This window comes from Diospyros lotus, chromosome 8 (genome assembly GCF_014633365.1).
Source record: "Diospyros lotus cultivar Yz01 chromosome 8, ASM1463336v1, whole genome shotgun sequence".
Classification (NCBI taxonomy): Eukaryota; Viridiplantae; Streptophyta; class Magnoliopsida; order Ericales; family Ebenaceae; genus Diospyros; species Diospyros lotus.
In genome coordinates this window covers 8,808,363-8,827,432 of record NC_068345.1, presented here as the reverse complement: position 1 = coordinate 8,827,432, position 19,070 = coordinate 8,808,363, and the positions used below count along the sequence as shown (strand labels likewise).

Below are 19,070 nucleotides of genomic sequence, written 5' to 3'. Positions count from 1 at the left end.
TGGGTAGATTATGATCTATCCACCCTTAATTTGCTAGTTTTGAGCAAGTTTGACCAATTCATTCATATCAGAGTGACAGTTTCTGATATTATCACTCATTTCTTCCTTTCTTGTATTTATGCTAGGAATGAGTAATGGACCAAGCTTGTTTATGGAATTCTCTGAGAGAAGTGGGGGGTGTCAATTCCTAAAGACCCTTGGCTCCTCATAAGTGATTTTAATGTCTGTCAAAATAGTTCTGAGATGAGAGGTGGAAACATCTCTCTATCTTTGGGAATGCGTAGGTTTAATAGCTTTCTCTCATTTGTTTCGCTTCGTGATTTGGCTTTTAGTGGACCAAAACTAACATGGAACAATAAGCGATGATCCAATTGCTAATGTTCAGAACATTGATGACAGTGATGATATGTCTGTATGAACTTTAAATCTGTTAGTGTAAATTTTACATTTTAATGCAAGTGTAGATGATTACGGTATTATTTGTCTTTTACTTTGCTTATTACGTTGTTGCTATTTGTTTTTCACTCTACTTTGCACATTTACATGTTTATACTAACATTTGCTTGATAAGGAAAATACTAAGCATCTTTTACATGTTCACATTTATTAATATGTACATTTTTTTCTCATTTATAAAAAAAGGTACAATTATGCCTAGGAACAAGTATTTTTGAGATTCAAGTAGTGCATGGATTTACCAAGTGCAAAGTGCAACTTTGTTCACCCCCTTTAACGAGGGTGAACATAACCCCCATTAATTTTCTAATGGGGTGGGTCTCTCTCCCCAAGAAACCCACCCTATTTCTCTCTCTCTCTCCTCTTTCTCCCATTTCTTTGCTCCAACAACTTCCTCTCATCACCTTCCTCTTGCCTCTCGTTGCTGCCCCTACTCTTACCTCTCGCCACTGCATCCTCCCTCTCCGCCACCTCTCGCCAAAGGCAACAGAGAAGGAAGATGCAGTGGCGAGATGACGAGAGTAGGGGTAGCAGCGAGAGGCAAAGCAACAAGAAGCGATTGCTAGAGTAAGGAAAGGGGAGAGCGAGGAAAGAGAAAAATAAGGTGGATTATTTAAAGGGAGAGACTCACCCCATTAGAAAACTAACAGGGGGTTACGTTCACCTTATTAAAAGGGTGAACAAAATTGCACTTGAATTTGCCTCTTCTCCTCCCAAACTCCATCACAACCTCCACTATCTGCCCAAACCCATCACAAGCGCTCTTGCATCCTCCCTAGGTTCTACCCAACAACACCAATCCACGCAGGCTCCACAACAACCTTCAGGATCCCCACAAGCCCCAATAATATTTAATTAGGCTCCAGCATCCACATGAGAGTATGTTATTGTACTAAATATATTTGTGGGCTTGATGATTAAACATATTGAGATATTGTGTTGTGAGTTGGGTTTACAAGTTAGGATTTATGACCTTATGTTGTTTGTTTTGATGATCCCAACAAACAAATAAAACAATGAAAGGTTCTGCAAATTTAGTAGCGGTTTAAAAATAAATAAAAAATTTAAAATTTAATAAATTTTTAATATAATGAGAATTAAACAACTGCTGCTGAAATTCAGTTAAAAAATTAAATCTTACAGGAGAGAATGAATTTAATATGAGAAATTAATAGTGACATTTGGTGAAGAAATGCAAAAAAATAACAGAAAATAAGGTCTGAATTTTCATTTGAAATTTTACAACAGTTAAGAATAGCCGCTAAACTATTTAAACTATTGCAAAATGATTAATTTTGCGACAGTTTCTCTTGTGATTGTTCAAAATCGTCACAAATAGGAGTTTTCTGTAATCTCGGGCTTATGCTTCTTTTATTAATAGTAATTTCATCTTCTTTCAAAAAAATAAAAGATAAATAGATCCCAAAATATGTGTTTTAATCTAGATTGCACAAAAAAGAAAACTAGAAACGTTTCTGATACAAAACAGAAACAAAGAAATGACATTTTTCTAAAAGAGTATAAAATAGATACATGTGTAAATAAAAAAATATAAGGATTTTTTATAAATATAATTTTTAATATAAAACATTATAAAAAAATAATTATTCAATGTAAAATTAAACAAAGATTCTTTCCATAATGCATTCAACCAAACATAAACATAAAATCTATAATACATTCAAACAAATATAAACATAGCTTTCATAATGCATTCAAATAAATATAAAATCTATAATACATTCAAACAAACATAAATACCTTCAAACAAGCAAAAGTATGAACTTACAATTACAATCTTATAGATAGAAATCACAACGAGCTGAGCACTAAGCACCAAATCGACAAAGGCAGGAGAGAACAACCGAGCATTGGCTACCAAGCAACCAAATTGATGGCGGCACGAGCACCGAACAATTGGTGGCGAGAGGGAACAACGTCAACAACAAAGGGCATGACATGCCTACTTAAGAATAGAGAAAGGAGAGAGGCTCGAATCGACGGTGGCACTAGCACCAAGCAATCGAGACGATGAGAAGGAATGACATCGACAACAAAGGGTGTGACTATGTGAGAATGAAGAGAGGACTGAGGCTCAAATCAACGGCAACACAAGCACCAAGCATGGAACACCAAGCAATTGCTGAAAACTAACGACGACAACCGATAACATAAGGCCTGAGAGTGAGAACAGTGACAAAGTTTAGACGAAATTAGGGCTAAAGGCAAGGCATGAGTTAATGAAAAGAATGAGAAGAATTAAGAATAATACATATATATATATATGCTAGTTAAAGACTAAACTAACCAGATCTGATCGCCGAAAACACATTTCCAATCAAAAACGCGTTTCTAATAGTTTTCATTAATTGTAAAACGCCCCCAAAACATTTCTGAAATTATAGAAATGGTCCGAAAAAAATTTCTAGCAATTTTTAACATTTTCGAAATGGGAATGTTGAAACATCTCCAAGTCGTCTTTGTGCATTAGAGGTTTTAATAGGTCATGTATGCATTTGTTTTCTATATTTTACCCGATTTAGAAATAAGTAAAAGTGAAATCTTTCATTAAGCTCAATCTAACATTAGATAGAAACAAGGATAAGAATAGAGATAGAGAAACCTAGTTGCATTGTAGCAAATACTTACCAATAAATAGACCTTCTCAGTATGGAATGTTGCGGACAACAATTCAATAGCCATGAAGGTAACCTAGCTATTTGAGCTATGTGAATTATAATTATTTATAATTTAATCCATTCAAAAATTGTATGATTCAAAGCCAAAAAAATTGAAAAAAAAAATGATATATTGATGATTTAGTAGATTGTCTCTAAACTTTGAGATTGTGGGCGTATGCAAGTGTTGAGGAACCATACTAGGTCAAATTTTGTTTATATTTTTCTCTTAAATATTTAGTGTAACTTGTATGATCAGACACAAGCCGGTATACATGATATATGATATATATATATGTATAACACAAAATTATTCATTTTATGTCTGTGAAATTAATTTGATGCAGATATATAACAGCATCGATCACAGTCAGCACATTCTCCCCGGCTCCAACGTATAATTGAGGATAAGAATATTGAACTGTAATCCATGAGCATAAGAATCCACCTTTCCTTGCCCCTTACTTTATATCCACAATCCTCTCTATTTAATCATCCAATCTCTATACAAGAAGCCCATCTCAGAGAATCCAAGTTAATTGAAACTAACTTGATTTCTTTCCATGGCCAGACAAGGCTCTCAGCAGCTCTCTGCAGAAATGGAGACCCTGAGCCACATCCTGCGGCTGCTGGAGGCCTTCAGGGCTTTTGATGGCGACAATGATGCCCACATCAACTCTGCAGAACTCGGCGCGCTCATGGGCTCGCTCGGCTACAACCCCAGCGCTCAAGACGTGGACAGAATGATGCAGCAAGGAGACACAAATGGAGACGGGCTGCTGAGCGTCGAGGAGTTCTTGGAGATGAACACCACGGAGTTGGAGATCGGCAGCCTGGCGGCTCACCTGGGAACCGCTTGTGAAGCTTTCGATATGGACGAGGTGGTGACTGGAGAGGACCTGCAGGTTGCTCTGATAGATATGGGAGTGGAGTTTCCTCTTGAGAATTGCCGGGAGATTGTTGCTTCCATGGATGGACCTATTACGGCTGAGGATTTGAAAATTATAGTCAGTTCTCTACTTCACATTAGAAATGTTACCTAGCTTGGATGGATGGATGCCTACGACATACGTTAATGTAACACATGCAAGTAGAAATAATCTCCACTGTTCTCATGGAGGATCTGCACTATATATATATATATATATATATGATAGATTAATAAGCTATTTAGAGGGATCTTGTGATTCTCTTCAATACATGCATGAGCTAAGAGATCCCAGCGTGACCAGAATTACAAGTCATAAAGGGGAAAATCAGAGAAAGGAAAAGGAAGCAGGCACATATTTTCGTTTTTATTGGGTTGAATACAAAAAATGAAAGGAAATATTTTCTTGTTCACTTAGAAAGCGTAGGACAGCAAGTGAAGCGATTGGGGTTGAATTAGTAGGATTTTTTTTTTTTTTTTTGGGCTTTCATTAGATTATAAGATCTCACAATGAAATAAATGCACTGAGAACTGAGAAACCCTCGGGCGGTGACCCAAAAAAAATAGTTAAATTAGGTTAAATTAGTTATATATATTTGAATTTAAATATAATTCACAATTATTTTCTACAAAATAAGAAACATACTTGACATTTATAAATTGTTAAAATATCAAATAAAAAAATCCGTTTTCTCCATATTGGTAAGTTAATGGAGGGATAGATAGAAACAAAGGTAAATTACCAGAAAAAATCACTTTTTATTGTATTTTTAATTATATATTGAATGTTTATTTTTTTTTATTATTAGGTCTAGGCTTTTGATTTGTACCAAATATATAATATTACCATTCTATTGTTAAAATAGATTGTTAACCGTAAGGGTGATTTTTTATGATAACAAAATAATCTTTGTTAAACAAATTATATTTTAGAAAATATTTTTAAATGCTCTAATCCTATCTCAAAAGGACACAAATATTTTAAGTCTTTCTTGTGGTGATTTAGTAAATCTAAATGATTAAAATAATCTTATTTTTTTCATCAAAAATATTCTCAAAAGCTTTAGAAGTCAATATTAAATTTTATTAAAATTGATTGCAGTTTGATCAACTAAAGTTCAATCGATCAAAGATAGCGAAAGTTTTTCTTCAAAAGAATGAGTTTTGTAGATCAAAGATAGTGAAAGTGTGTTTACATCATTTTAACACTTTTTGTGTACCAAAATCACCTCTTTGGTCAACCAAAACATCCCATATGTATCATGCCTATTTTTAAACTAAGTTTGGTCTGTTGAATCCTTTGCATGAGTCTCAATGATTTTAATACTTAACAAAATAAATTATGAAAGCATGAGTATCTTTAGGTTTAGATGAAAAATAATTGAGTATGAAATGAAAAAAATCAAGTTTGAGATTTCTAGAGTCAAATACTCGAGTATAATAAATTAATACCCAAGTATTTTCTTGAAAAACTGAGAGCATTTTTTATACAATCTAAAATACTCAAGTACAAGAAAATAATACTCAAATATTGCACTGTAGCACGAAGAGGGTTTTAAGCAATAATAAAAAAAATACTTGAGTATAAGAAAATAATACTCAAATATGGCACTGTAGCATAAAAAGAGTTTTAAGCAACAACAAAAAATACTCAAGTACAAGAAAATAATTCTCAAATATTACATTGTCGCATAGAGACAATTTTAAGCAACAACAATAAATAGATGAGCATTGAGTCACAATACTCGAGTACTTGAAGGTTACACCTAAAATCTAGAATAATGCTTAGCATAATACTCAACTATCATACTTAGGATACTCGAGTATATATCTAACATCCCACATCCAAAAATTTAAATTTCTAATCATTAGAATGGAATTATTTCAATATGATACATTTCCTAATGTGTATCTAACTTTCTTTTATTGTTGCATATTAACTTTTGCAGACTTCAGCTTGCTTGTTTCAGCTCAAAGAACAAATTAAGGTTATCAGAGCTAGTATAACCATAACAATTATTAGTCTCTGTAACAGTCACAAGTGTAGTTGTTCTCGTGACCATTGGGTCTACATAAGCACATGAAAAAGAGAAGAAAAAAAAACGAGAGATTGAGCCAAACAATCTGAAAGAACAAGAGCTTCATGTTCATTCATTCTTCTACAATTTTTCTACAACATTTACTACCCAGAAAACATAGCTTTGTTGCAAATTTGACAATCCTACTAGTGTACCTATTGTAAAACACCTTGAGGTAGGTTTGTGTTGGAGCCGGTAAAAAGGCACAAGGTGTAGAGAATAATGATTGATTCTTCAAAAAGCACTCATATAATAAATTTTTAATTTTTTTGGCAAAAAGTCAAGACAATGGAGATGGACAAGTTGTCAAACTACTATAAAGAAAAGCATTTGTCAGGCTGGTGCTTGGGTCTTTGAAAAAGCACAAGCTAGGTTTGTGTTTGAGCCAGTAAAAAGGCACAAGGTGTAGAGAATAATGCTTGGTTCTTTAAAAAGCACTCATGAATTTGCAAAAATTTTGGCAAAAAGGCACAAGGTGTAGAGAATAATGCTTGGTTCTTCGAAAAGCACTCATGAATTTACAAAAATTTTGGCAAAAAGTCAAGACAATGGAGATAGACAAGTTGTCAAACTACTATAAATATTGGTGTCATCTTTGTTTGTTGTCTTTATTCTCATTCTTTTTTATTGTATACTTTAAATTTGTAATATTTTATTAAGCTTAATTCACCCTCTCTTAAACTTAACTCCAATATCTTCAACATAATCAATCAAAGTCTACCAATTCTTACGAATAATTTTTTTAAAAAAATATTTTTTAAATGTTTTAGGCCTAACAATGTGATTAAAACTTAGTCATATTTCACTCTCTTATCAACATTTGTCTTATATATATTTTGTGCAGTCTCCTTTCACACTTTGATATGAAAATTTAAAGTCAAATTAAAATTTCTCAAAATGGTTATGGAGAAAAACCTATGATTCTTTCTGAATCACTACACCTTTTACTCAAATACATATTGACTATCAACTGTGTTACTAAACTATTTTAGGTCCTTTTTTGTTGAATAGTTTTAATTGTTTTTTGGACTATTATATTAACTCTCTGTAGACCTAAACATTAACTATCTGATGATTTTTTTTAACATATTTGATTTAATTGTCTGCACAGTTGAAGTTTTCTCATAGGCTAAAAAAGAGAATATTTTAACTAATTTTAAAATGTGATTTTTTTTAAATATTTATACTAATTAACATTTCTTATAAAGTTGAAGATTTAAGAGTGAAAAAGACAAGACCTCTGCTCACTTTGAATTTTCAAATTTAATAAGATTTCCTCTCTCCAGCGATCATATGGATGCAAGTCTTTTATGAGCCTCCCGATCATCTCCATCGCTTACTATCATAGCCCAACCATCTTGCAATCAAGGTTAACAAGGTAATTCGATCTAGAACCCTAAGAATCTGCCTCTCCACCTTTGAACGGACTTTCATGGTTGGAGACCTAGGTGAAACTCCTCATTAAACTATTAATTGTATTCATCCATTGATAGGGTAAAAGTTAAGAAATGAGTATTGCCACCTACAAGAGCAGCCTCTACAAGAGGAATGTCAATTAGAGCAAAATGAGAAATAGCAATAAACCCCTTCCCTCCATAATGAACGTGATCTACATCACTTAAAAGAGAGGCAACGTGGGAGATTTCCCAGGAGAAGTGACTTTCTCTCATGGAGAAGGACATAATCAACTTGAAGAAGACCTTTGCTTGTAGGCAAATGACCAATTTAGTTACGGAATCGATTGAAATCTAATAACCGCAAAAATCGAAGTGCTTTAAAAAATCAAATCAAATCAATTGAAAAAACCAAGAAATCAAACAAACTTAAAACTAATCAAAAATCGTACAAATTGAACCAATAGAATAAACCAGACAAAAACTCACAAAAAAAAAAAAAAAATTGAACAAGCCTAAATATTGAACAAATAGAAAAAAATGAAAAAAACCAATAAAACCAAAAATCTAAACAAACCAAAAAATTGAAGAAATCGATAAAACCAAAAAACACAAAAAAACCAAAAGATCCTAATTGAAACTCACCTTTATGGGTTGTTGGTCAAAACAAAGAGGATGGGGAAAGGTGGGTTGATTGTTGATCGCTGGTTGGAGAAAGGGAAAGGTTGGTCGATCCTAGTCGCTGGTTGTTTTGTATCAAGTGGTTCTCCATTTGGGTCGACGGGAGATGGGGATGATGGTTGAAGGCTGAAGGCAAAGGAAAAGGTGGAACATAAGGAAGGTTGAAGGTGAAAGGGACTCTGTTGAGTTGGTTCATTGTTCAGGTTGACAAGAAATGGGGATGATGGTAAAAAGCCAAAGGCAAAGCCGTGAAAGGGAAGGACGAAGGTGAAAAGGACTTGGTTGAGTCAGTTCTCCGTTCAGCTCGATGGGAGACAAGGATGACGGTCTCCAATTGAAGGTCGAAGGCAAATGGGAAGGAAAAAGGCTGAAGGAAGATCGAATGCATCTTCTTTTCATCTTCAGTATGCACACTCGGGCCAAAAATGACGTCATTTTGTAAATCTGGTCAAATTGATTATTTCGATTACTTCCAACACAAAAATCGAACTGAACCAAACTAGCTGAAATTCCCAAAAATTAAAACCAAACTAAACTAAATTTTATCAAAAATTGAACTGTATCGACAATTTTGGTAAGTTTAATTAAGTTATTTCAATTAAACTGAAATTTTATCCACCTCTATTTGCTTGTCTTAGAAATTTGATGTTAAAAATGATGTCAAAGTCATATGACAGAACTACCATGAAGTTTAGGCTTCATTTCCACAAACCCATAGTCACAGCAACAATCGTAGTCATTCCATAACTACTTTTATCCAGCTTAGGCATTTGCCAACCTATTCTTGAACTTGTTTTACTTTTGATGATGAAAAACTTTATATTTTTGAAATTCAAAAATAAAATATATATCACATCTTTGGACATTGGAAATGAAAAATCCAAATAATGCCAAATGATATATTTATTCTTAATATATGAAAAAATCCTTTGCGACATAAATTTTCAACTTGGAAGAAGATTTATTTTGAAATCAAACGATGTGTAAAGAAGAGTGTCAAAATTCAAAATTCTTTCAAAAACATAAACACTCTTTTAAATCACAAAGGCAAAATTGTCGATCATGTTAGAGAAATTGTCGATTGTTTTGTGCTTTGAAAATGAGCTATTGAATAAAGTCAAAACTGTTGATCTATTTGATGAAACTATGGACCGATTTTGGCCTTTAAGCAAAAATAGCCGACTGTTCTTATGAATTGTTGACGAGGCATTTTCACACTCTACGTAATTTTTGTGTGAGTTTAAAAAATGTCAATCGTCATTGTAACATGTGAAAAGTTTCTCAATATTGTTGACTTGTTTCTTAAAATGATTGATTATTTCATGGAACTATCTATTGGTTGATAAATCTGTCGATTGATTTTTTAAAGAAATCCACTATCTTTCTAAAGATGTTAAAAGGTTGCCCTATGATGTGTGATGTTTTCAAAATTCTCAATGAAATAGTTTACCAGTTTTAAAGACTGTCAATAGTTTCTTTATCTAACGTGTTAAAACAACTAGTTTTTGCAGGCATTAAATGCTCCCAATAGCTCTTGAAATGACTAATTAATTCAAAGAACGAGAGAAAGCTATAAATACCAGTCCAATGATTCACTGAAGAAGGTTACCAAGTGATTAAGAGTTTCAAGTGTTCTCATCCTTCATTCAAGTGCTCAATCTTTCAATCTTTCTCTCAACCAAGGCTGTAATTCATTTGTTATACTTTATTCAAGTCTCGTTGTATATTTTAAAGAGACATTGTAGTTGAGAGATTCAACTCTCAAATCTTCTCAATTGTAATATTTGTTGTATTTCCTAGCAGTTTTGCTAAGGGGCCTACTTGGTGCAAATAGAAGATTGTAATTTCCTAACCAGTTGCTAGAAGGCCTACTTGATTTCAAGTATGAGGTTTTAGTGGATTTGAAAAATCTCCAATGGGTTGTTGGGGGTATGCATGTAGGTGGGTTACCGAACCATAATAAATCTTTGTGTTTACTTCATTCTTTGCTTTCAATTTTTCAAGCTTTGGAAATGTTGATCTATACTCACTATTTCGTATCACTAAAACCAATTTTCAAACAAAAAATTTGTAAAACTCAATTTATTTTTAAAATATTCAATTTACCTCCCCTTGGGTGTATGTTGACATAAGCATGTCAATATAATAATTGGTATTAGAGTAGGTTTCCCTGTTTTTCAGGTTTAATCACCTAAAGAAGATCCTCAAATGGAAAATCTTTTCGGATCATAGCAAGATGAAGGCCAAAGCACATCCAGCCCCCCTTTCTTTAATGGAACAAACTACGAGTATTGGAAAAAGATAATTTCTTACTTTCTTATATAGGACATTAACATTTTGTAGACCATAATGGATGGGGTAATTCTGTTGGTTATGGAGAGAATAAAGGAATGGATTGATGAGTAGAGAAGAGTAGTGGAGATCAACGCCAAAGCCATGAACACATTGTTTTGTGCACTAAGTCTTGAATAATTTAATCGTGTGTCAACTTGCAAAACAGTCAAAGAAATATGGGACAAGGTAGAGGTTACACACAAATGAACAAAACAGGTAAAAGAAACAAAAATAAACTTGCTAACTCATGATTATGAATTGTTCTCCATGAAGGATGAAGAGACAATTAAAGATATGCTCACACAATTCAACGACATTGCCATCGGGTTGGAATATTGGGAAAAATCTACTCAAACGATGAAAAGGTGAGAAAAATCCCAAGAAGCTTACCAAGGGCTTGGGATCCTAAGGTAACCACCATAATCGAAACTAAGGATTTAGATACTTTGTCTTTTAATAATTTGCTTGGTTCTTTAATAACTCATTAAATTATATTAAAAAGGGATGTAGGAGAAGAATCAAAGAACATGAAAAATCTTGCTTTCAAAGTTGATAAAGAAAGAGATAAGAGTATTGATAGTGATAATGAAGATATTGCTTTGTTAACTAGAAAATTCAATCAAAGAAAGAATTTCAATTGAAAAGGATCATAAAGAAGATAATATTATTAATGAAATTCAATGTTTTGAGTGAAAAAAAAGGTCACATAAGGATGGAATGTCCTCTTTTAAAGAATAACTCAAAGAAAGGCAAGAAGAAACCTCTTTGTGCATGGAGCTCAAATGTCTCTAGTTCAAAATTTACTTTGAATGAACTTTATGATGCATTTAATGAACTAGTTGAGGATTTTGAAAAAGTAAGTTTGAAAAATAACTTATTCAAAAAGAAAATCAAATCTCTTGAAGAAGAGATAACTTTATTGAAAAAGTAAAAAGATATTTGAAATAGTGAAAAGAAAACTTTGAATGATGAAAAAGAAAGTCTTCAAAAACAAAATTTTAACTTAAAAGGAATTTTTTAAAAAAATTGCTTGAAGGGAAAGGAAGCTAGAGATGATTATAGGAAATCAAGAAAGAGGCATAGAAATGAAAGATACAGCATTCAAGAGAGATTTAGCAACTCATAGATTTGGCCATTCAAAGAAAAGATATTCAAACATTCATTTAAGTTGTATCATTGTTCTTTCAGTCTGTTATCTTTGATTTTTAAAGGATTATAAGTTATTTATTATTGTTGTATTTAAGACACCTATGTGTGAGAAGATCTCACATTTTTTTATGAGAGATGTACAAGAGTGGTTTTGTTATCAAGAAAATTATATTGCAATTTTAACTCTTGAACAAAAGCTAAGGATTATATCATGGTTCTAACTCTTAAACAAAAGTTAGGGTAATGGTCGTTTTTTCTTATTGAAACCTTCAAACTTTATTTTGAAAAAGGTGTTATGCTCGAGGGTGTTAAAATAAATTGATTTTGATACTTACAAAATTTATTTCCCCATAAATTATAAAAATAATTTAGATGCCTATAAAATTCGCTCTCAAAAAGAGTTACACATCTTTCTCGTGTTTGAGTAATTTCGGTCGACCGAAGCTATGTGCTAATCAACCAAAACATGCCAGAAAACTCGTGATTGATCGTGTGTAATTTCGGTCGACCGAAGATAAACCTTCAATCGATCGAATTCAGTCAGAAAGATTGGACTTCATCTTATTCAGTCGACTGATCGATACGTCATTCGAACACACATCCATAAGCATTGAACGACTTAGGTCGACCAAAGTTTCCCAACGATGGAAAATAAAACTTACTGGACATCTACGGTCAACCGAAGATGTTGCTTCAGTCGACCAAAGTCCAACGGATGTAGCAGTATCCCTATTTTTCTATACCTATTTATGGTTGCACACCAAAGAGTACCTCTTAATGCCTTAAGTGATCCCCGTATATCTCTGTTAGCCTGATTTACACATGCATAAAGGTAGAATTTTCTTTGGAAGAAAAATGTACTTTATTGAACTATCTTACAGGTTGTTGATTTTCTCTAACTTTTACATATCCCTTGTCTCCAAAAAACATAGGCTAATCTTGACTTCAGGATGTCCCTAACTTTTTCAAAATTACTTTTGTGCAAATGATTTTTCTCTTATTGCTCAAATAATCTTTGCTCAATTATATCTCTGTTAGCTTGTGTCTTGTGATTGCATGCTTCTTCATTTATCTTCATATTTATTGCAATCTCAAGCTAAAATATCACATTGAAATTTTTATTAACAAAGAGCAAAAGCTAATTTTATTTTTATTTTGAAAATACCCAATTCACCCCCTCTTGGGTATTTAACTAGGTAACAAAAAAAGTACACATAAGCTCTTTAAGCTAAACCTCTATAAATATTTGTGTGTTTGTGTTCGATGTTATATACATCAAAGAACCCTTTGATATTACCTACCCTCTAAGGCAATTCCCCAAAAGAAGTTCTCAAAGAAAGTCCTCATGAGAAGGACAATCAATCTCAAGAGAAGGCTTTCTCTTGAAAGAGGTCTTTGAGGCCAATCCTTCGAAGGCTTGTTCCGCATGCATCACTCGGTTAAGCAGTCCTCTCAGGCAAGTATTCAAGGAGATTCGTCTCCTACACTGCTTACCCCACGTTCCACACAACATCGCATGTTGTTCTTTAGGTTTCTATCATCCGGTGGACCATTGCCTCAGGAGGAGAAGGAGTTTCTCATTGATGTCCTTCCAAGTTTAACCCTAGTATAGCCACGTGTGACCAGGACAATTCCATGGCCAATAATCTGAGGAGTCACGCATCTCCCACACTCGCATGCCATGTGTCCCAATCATCGACCAAAGGGTATAAACACCCCTTGATGACCTCTCATTTTCCAAATCTTTTTCGGACTCTTCAACTGACCAGAACTGTAACGACCCATTAGTAGGTCTAGAGCATTTAATATTTTATGACTTACATTTCTTGAATTTTTTTTTTTTTTTGAAATGATAAAATACTAATGATATAAATTTCTAGGGATGAGAATAAATTCATTGGGCTTATAATGAAAAGGCTAAAAATTTTATGAGTTGAAGTAGTGAGTTGGACCTAAATTAATTAGATGGTGGACTCACAAGTGGGCTTGTACCCATTAAAAAATTTAGAGATTTATGTGTGATGAATAATTAAATAAAGAAATAGAAAATGGGTTAGTAAATTTCATAAAGGGGCATGGCTAATATCGTGCATGTGTGCAATTGGGAGGGGTAAAATTGGAAAGGGATTTGTGGGAGGTGGAGTGGCAGACATCCCCCAAAATTTCTCCTTACTTTTCTTTTTACCTTGCTTTTTTTTGTCCCCTTGTTCTCTCCTTTTTCTTCTCTTTTGACTGCACCTAGATGATTTCTCCATCTTTTTATTTTTCACCTACAACTTGTTCTTCTTATTCTTCTTTCTTTACTTCTTCTACTACTTTCTCTTCTTCTTCTATGGTAATAGCTACAAGTGGTGTAGATTACAGCATCTGGAAAGTTTCCTCTTCTCCAAATTTAATCATTTATCAAGGAAAGTTTTTCTTACACCATATTTTTATTTTAGTGCAAGCTCCTCAATAATTCTTTCACTTATACAAGTCTTTTGGTTGTTGTTCTCATTATTATATATATATATATATATATATCACTATATTTATTTTTTGATAGCACATCTGGGTCTACTCTTGATTGAAGTTATTTTAGTGAGTTATTTTTGTATTTTCTATGAGTCTCATTGTGTACTCAAATGGGGTTTATTTCACCCAGCGTTCTTCAGTGAATGGTATGTATTTTAGTTTAGAGGAGGATACGAGTCTTTGCTCATTTCTATGTCCAAATAAACATTTTTCTGTACCCATAACCCACATAATTATCCTCTCAAAATACTCAATTACTTGGCTAATTTTCAGCTACATCTGCCCCCTTTAAATCAAGCATCCATATCCCAATTTATTAGGCTATTATTGCATTGAAAGTGGCGAGAAAATTGCATCAGATTTTAGCAAAAAATGCTTAAAATTGGAAGCAACAGCGCAGCCCGCCAGCGTGTACCACGTGGCGCGGCTGGCCGCGCATAGCAGCCCTCTCCTGGCACCTAAAATGGCGCAGTCCATGCGGGTTATAATTAATATAATGTTATATTATATTATATATTATAATATTTGATTTATATATATATATGTATTATATATTACACTAAAGTGACATGAACGTGGAGTAATAGGGGCGATAATAATAATAATATTATTTTATTATAGTAGAAGTGAACATGGAATTGAACTTAAAAGGCTGGGGCATGCAATATATATATATATATAATAAAATATTAAAGGGAGGTGGAATTTAAAGTGAACTTGGAGGAAAGGTAGGGCAGCATATATTATATAAATATATATATATATATTAAGGCACAACTTTTTTTGAAAATATGTTGATAGATGTCAAATGGAAAGCAAAAATCAATTTTAGATAAAAAATCAATGGGTGAGAACATATGCCCGCACAAACCAAACACCCCCCCTCCCCCACTGATTTCTGTCTCTTTCACAATCTTACCCCTCCCTATTTTTCACTCTCACTCTTTCTCTCTCTCTCCCCTGCATCTCCCACTCGTTACCGCTTGTCATCGCCATCGCCTCACAGTAAGTCTCTCCTCCTTTCTCTCTCTTTGTTTCTCTCTCTCTGTTTCTACGTCTTCCTCTCTGTGTTGGGTTAGTTGTATACACACAATTTTTCCAGTTAGTTATATTTTTCTGGTATGTTCACACAATTTTTTATTGTATATGATGAGAGGCATGGACTGCTTAAGGGTGTGGGTGGGCAAAATCGGGGGGTGGGGAGGGAAGTTGCTGGTCGCGGTAGGGGGGAGGAAGTCGGCGGGGCGACAGGCGAGAGCGAGAGAGATGAGGGTGGAGACGCAGGGGAGAGGGAGAGGGGATGGTGGATGGGTGGGTTTGCCCGAGAGATGAGAGAAACAAAGATGGGGGAGAGGGTGGGTTTGTGCGGGTGAGAGAGATGGATAAGTGATGGCGCAGGGGAGAGTTAGCGTGAATGAGCGGGAAGGATGGGTGGGTTTGTGCTCGTAGTTGTTTGAGAGAGAGAGAGAGAGAGTGAGTGAAATGTGTGTGTGTGTATAGATGTATCTATATGTGTGTGTCTGCAGGAAGGCAAATGGGTTAGATTTCTATATGTGTGTGTGTGATCCACTTGGATGCAAAATTAAAATAACTATTTTTTGAATCACACACACACGGGTTAGTTGTTTATTGTTGATGTATTTTTCAATAACTATTTGCTATGTGATAAATAGATTTATGTGCTAAACTTTCACAAATTTTAATTTTTTTTGAATATCTGGAATTCCTAATTAAAAGTATAATTTAAGAAACTTAGCAGTTTAACATTTAATATGATAAGAAAGTTTAGGTTTTTTTTTTTTTTCTACCTGGTAAAGGGAGTACAATATTTTGGTGAATGTATATCTGTTGAATTTTTTTTTTGGCATAAATTTATGTTTGGACTTTTCAAGTGAACTTCATGCCTATAAAATTGAAGTCAGTTAGGAAATTTAATTCAATTATTCTACTTTGATTGTTAAAATATATCTATTTTAAACATTCAGTTAGCCTTTCTCTTTTTTTTAGATGTTTATATTTTTATTTTTTCTCTTGATTGTAACCCGTTAAGTATTTTCTATACATGACAATTATTTATTATCGGATTTGGTAGCAGTTGATTTGAAAATAACATTTCATTGCCATTGAAATCTGTGTTAACTTTTAAAATTACTAATTTTTTTGCTTTTTGGTATTTTTAGATTGAAGTACAACAGTTATGGACAATATCACTATTTTTGGTCAAATAAATTTTTTTTTTCTTCATATAAATTTAAGTACCTCTCTTATAATATAAGGTCTTTTGTTTTTTTTAAACTTATCATATCTAATTTTCTTCTAATAAAATATTTTTTTCCTTATACTTTATAGGTGGATGGAGACTTACACTGAACCGTAATATTAATTCCGTTTACTAATTTTCTTATTTATGTGTATAAAGTTTGATTTATCACTCTAAAGTGTTTGTATGTATAGGTTCGATTTCTTCAAGAAAGAAATGTCAATGTTGCTATCCGCGATGAGCGTGACCTTAATACTATTCGCATTTGTGAGGTAAGCCTAAAAGTTACTTAAATATTGAATATGCATTTTCTGATCATTTTAAAAATAATTTCTTAATATATTATACTTATTTTTTATAGACGAAGACAAAGCAATATCAAAGGCCATCCCTTCTAGTAAAGGAAAGAAAAATGCACATCATGTGGTATGGTTTCTCAACAATTTTTAAAATTTTCTTTTTTGAAGATTATATAAATTTCATTTTTTATATAGATTATATAGATTTCTTTTCGAGATTATATAGATTTCTTTTCGAGATTATATAGATTGCATAGTGTCGTATACTCTTTTTTATATGTATTTTTTAAAAGTTTTTTTTTAAATATTTATTTAATTCTTTTTATTGGATGTGAAACGTTTTCTTGAAGCATTTATACAACATGTTAATGCGTTTGTACATATAAGAACTTTTGAAGGAAAGAAGAAAAGGACAAAAATAAAATTTAATATAACAGAAAGAATATTAACGTGTAAAAAACATTACAGGCTAATATTCACATTTTACGTACCCAATTATCTAATAGTTACGTTCAATACCTTTTCAACGTAATGCATAATGAGTTTGTATGCAAATATTTAATTAATTTGTGTATTTGATTATATATTTATTTGTATGCTAGTGATACAGTATATGTAATGGTTTAAAACAAAATGATACACTATATAATGTTGACTAAATGTTATTTGATAACTTAATTATTCCATGTTTTCCTGGTCTGAATTTGTGCAAATCAGCTTTTTCATGGCTGATTTGCTAAACTTATTTTGCTAAATAGTTAGGATTGTGGATGCTGGTTCTTAATATTTTTTAGTCTCTTTATGTTGCAGCGTCATAGAAATTTAAGTCAGTTTGAATTTCTTGAACACCAGTTTTCACTGTTAAATTTATTGATTATTCTTGCAGAATGTTGTCTATTTCCTTGGGCATTTTTATCATTATTGTTGGGTTTTATGCATGCAAATGTCAGTCTCTGTTTATGCGAAGTTTCACTTTTTCCCCTGATATTTGGTGCAACATGTTCTTATTGGACTACAGGCTAGATGTGTATATCCATGATTACTTAGTGAAAAGGGATCTAAAAGCTACTGCACAGGCTTTTCTAGCTAAAGTAAAAGTATCCTCTAACCCAGTTGGTAAGCAAAAAATAGAATGTAAGGATAAAGCCTATCTGAGTTGTGAATTCAGTTTTTTCATTTACAATTCTTTTGAAATACTGGAACATGGATATTTCAACTATTGATGCTCCTGGTGGCTTTCTGTTCGAGTGGTGGTCTGTATTTTCGGACATATTCATTGCTAAGACAAATGAGAAGCACTCAGAGGTTGCTGCATCGTACATTGAGGTCGGTGTGTGAACTTTTTCTTCTCAATATTTTATTCAAAAAGAATTTTGGGCTGTGTTTAATTGGATTCAATGTTCTTTAATTTCACAGTCATCAAAAGGTCTTGCAAGGCTCAGTCTATTCTTAGAACACTCACAAAAAAGAAGACATGACATTAATTAGCGAATCAACGTTGGAAGGGGAGGCGAGCGGCTGAACCAACTTCGGCTACCAACAGCGGCTCGCTCCAACATCCAACGACTGCCTCTTCAATCTGAGTTTGTAATTTTTATTTATGTATTTTATATAAATTTTGTATATATTGAAGTATATTTTATATAAATTTTGTATATATTGAAGTATTGAGTTTTAATTATATTTTGATTAATTTATGTATTTGTTTGTATGCAAATATTTGATTAATTTATATATTTGATTATATATTTGTTTATATGCGAATATTTGATTAATTTGTGACATTTGAAAAAAAAATAGTAAATTTGTTTAGTGACTCAATGTTGAGACTCGGGAATGATTTTGCATTCCTTAACGGTAATCTGATTATAATGTAATGTCGTGGGATTTAATAGATTGGAATGTTGATGTTAGGTAAGTTGCTTGGGTGTTATGTGTAAGTGGCGTGGGTGTAATCGAGTGTATAAGGAAGAAAATGGTAATGTTTAACCTAAGGCATCTGAATGAGGTTTGAGCCATTCGGATGTGTTGGATGCTTGGTCACATTCGAAGGTGGCATGATGCATTCAAATAGAGAGGTCACACATTCGGATGTCACTTACATGGGTTTCTCACCCTTTGTGTAACATTCGGATGGGGAATGAGTTTCTCACCTTTTAATCTTAATATTATTTACACCGTGCCTTTAGGCATGGGTATACGCTAGTAATATTATATGGGGAATCAATTGGAGAAGAGGGGGAGGAGAACAGAAGCGACAAAACAGGAGAAAAGAACTGAAGATTGAAGTAGTGCGCTG

The 19,070-nt window shown here is 33.1% G+C and overlaps 2 protein-coding genes across 3 annotated transcripts; both read left to right on the top strand.

Annotated features, from left to right (window-relative positions):
* The first annotated feature begins 3,636 nt into the window (after positions 1–3,636).
* Positions 3,637–4,303, top strand: LOC127807322 (probable calcium-binding protein CML29). Its single transcript, XM_052345040.1, has one exon. It carries the CDS (start codon positions 3,698–3,700, stop codon positions 4,175–4,177), a length of 480 nt encoding a protein of 159 aa, XP_052201000.1. The 5' UTR covers positions 3,637–3,697; the 3' UTR covers positions 4,178–4,303.
* Positions 4,304–15,033: 10,730 nt separating this feature from the next.
* Positions 15,034–18,468, top strand: LOC127808211 (uncharacterized). Of its 2 annotated transcripts, none has more exons than XM_052346638.1 (5): positions 15,034–15,217; positions 16,667–16,744; positions 16,834–16,898; positions 17,790–18,097; positions 18,188–18,468. In XM_052346638.1, the coding sequence occupies exons 1-4, from the start codon at positions 15,056–15,058 to the stop codon at positions 17,992–17,994; spliced, it is 510 nt and encodes a 169-aa protein (XP_052202598.1). In that variant the 5' UTR covers positions 15,034–15,055; the 3' UTR covers positions 17,995–18,097; positions 18,188–18,468. The 2 variants fall into 2 exon arrangements, 1 of the variants encoding a protein (XP_052202598.1); XR_008024888.1 differs by having other exon boundaries at positions 15,078–15,217; positions 16,652–16,744.
* Positions 18,469–19,070: the final 602 nt, after the last annotated feature.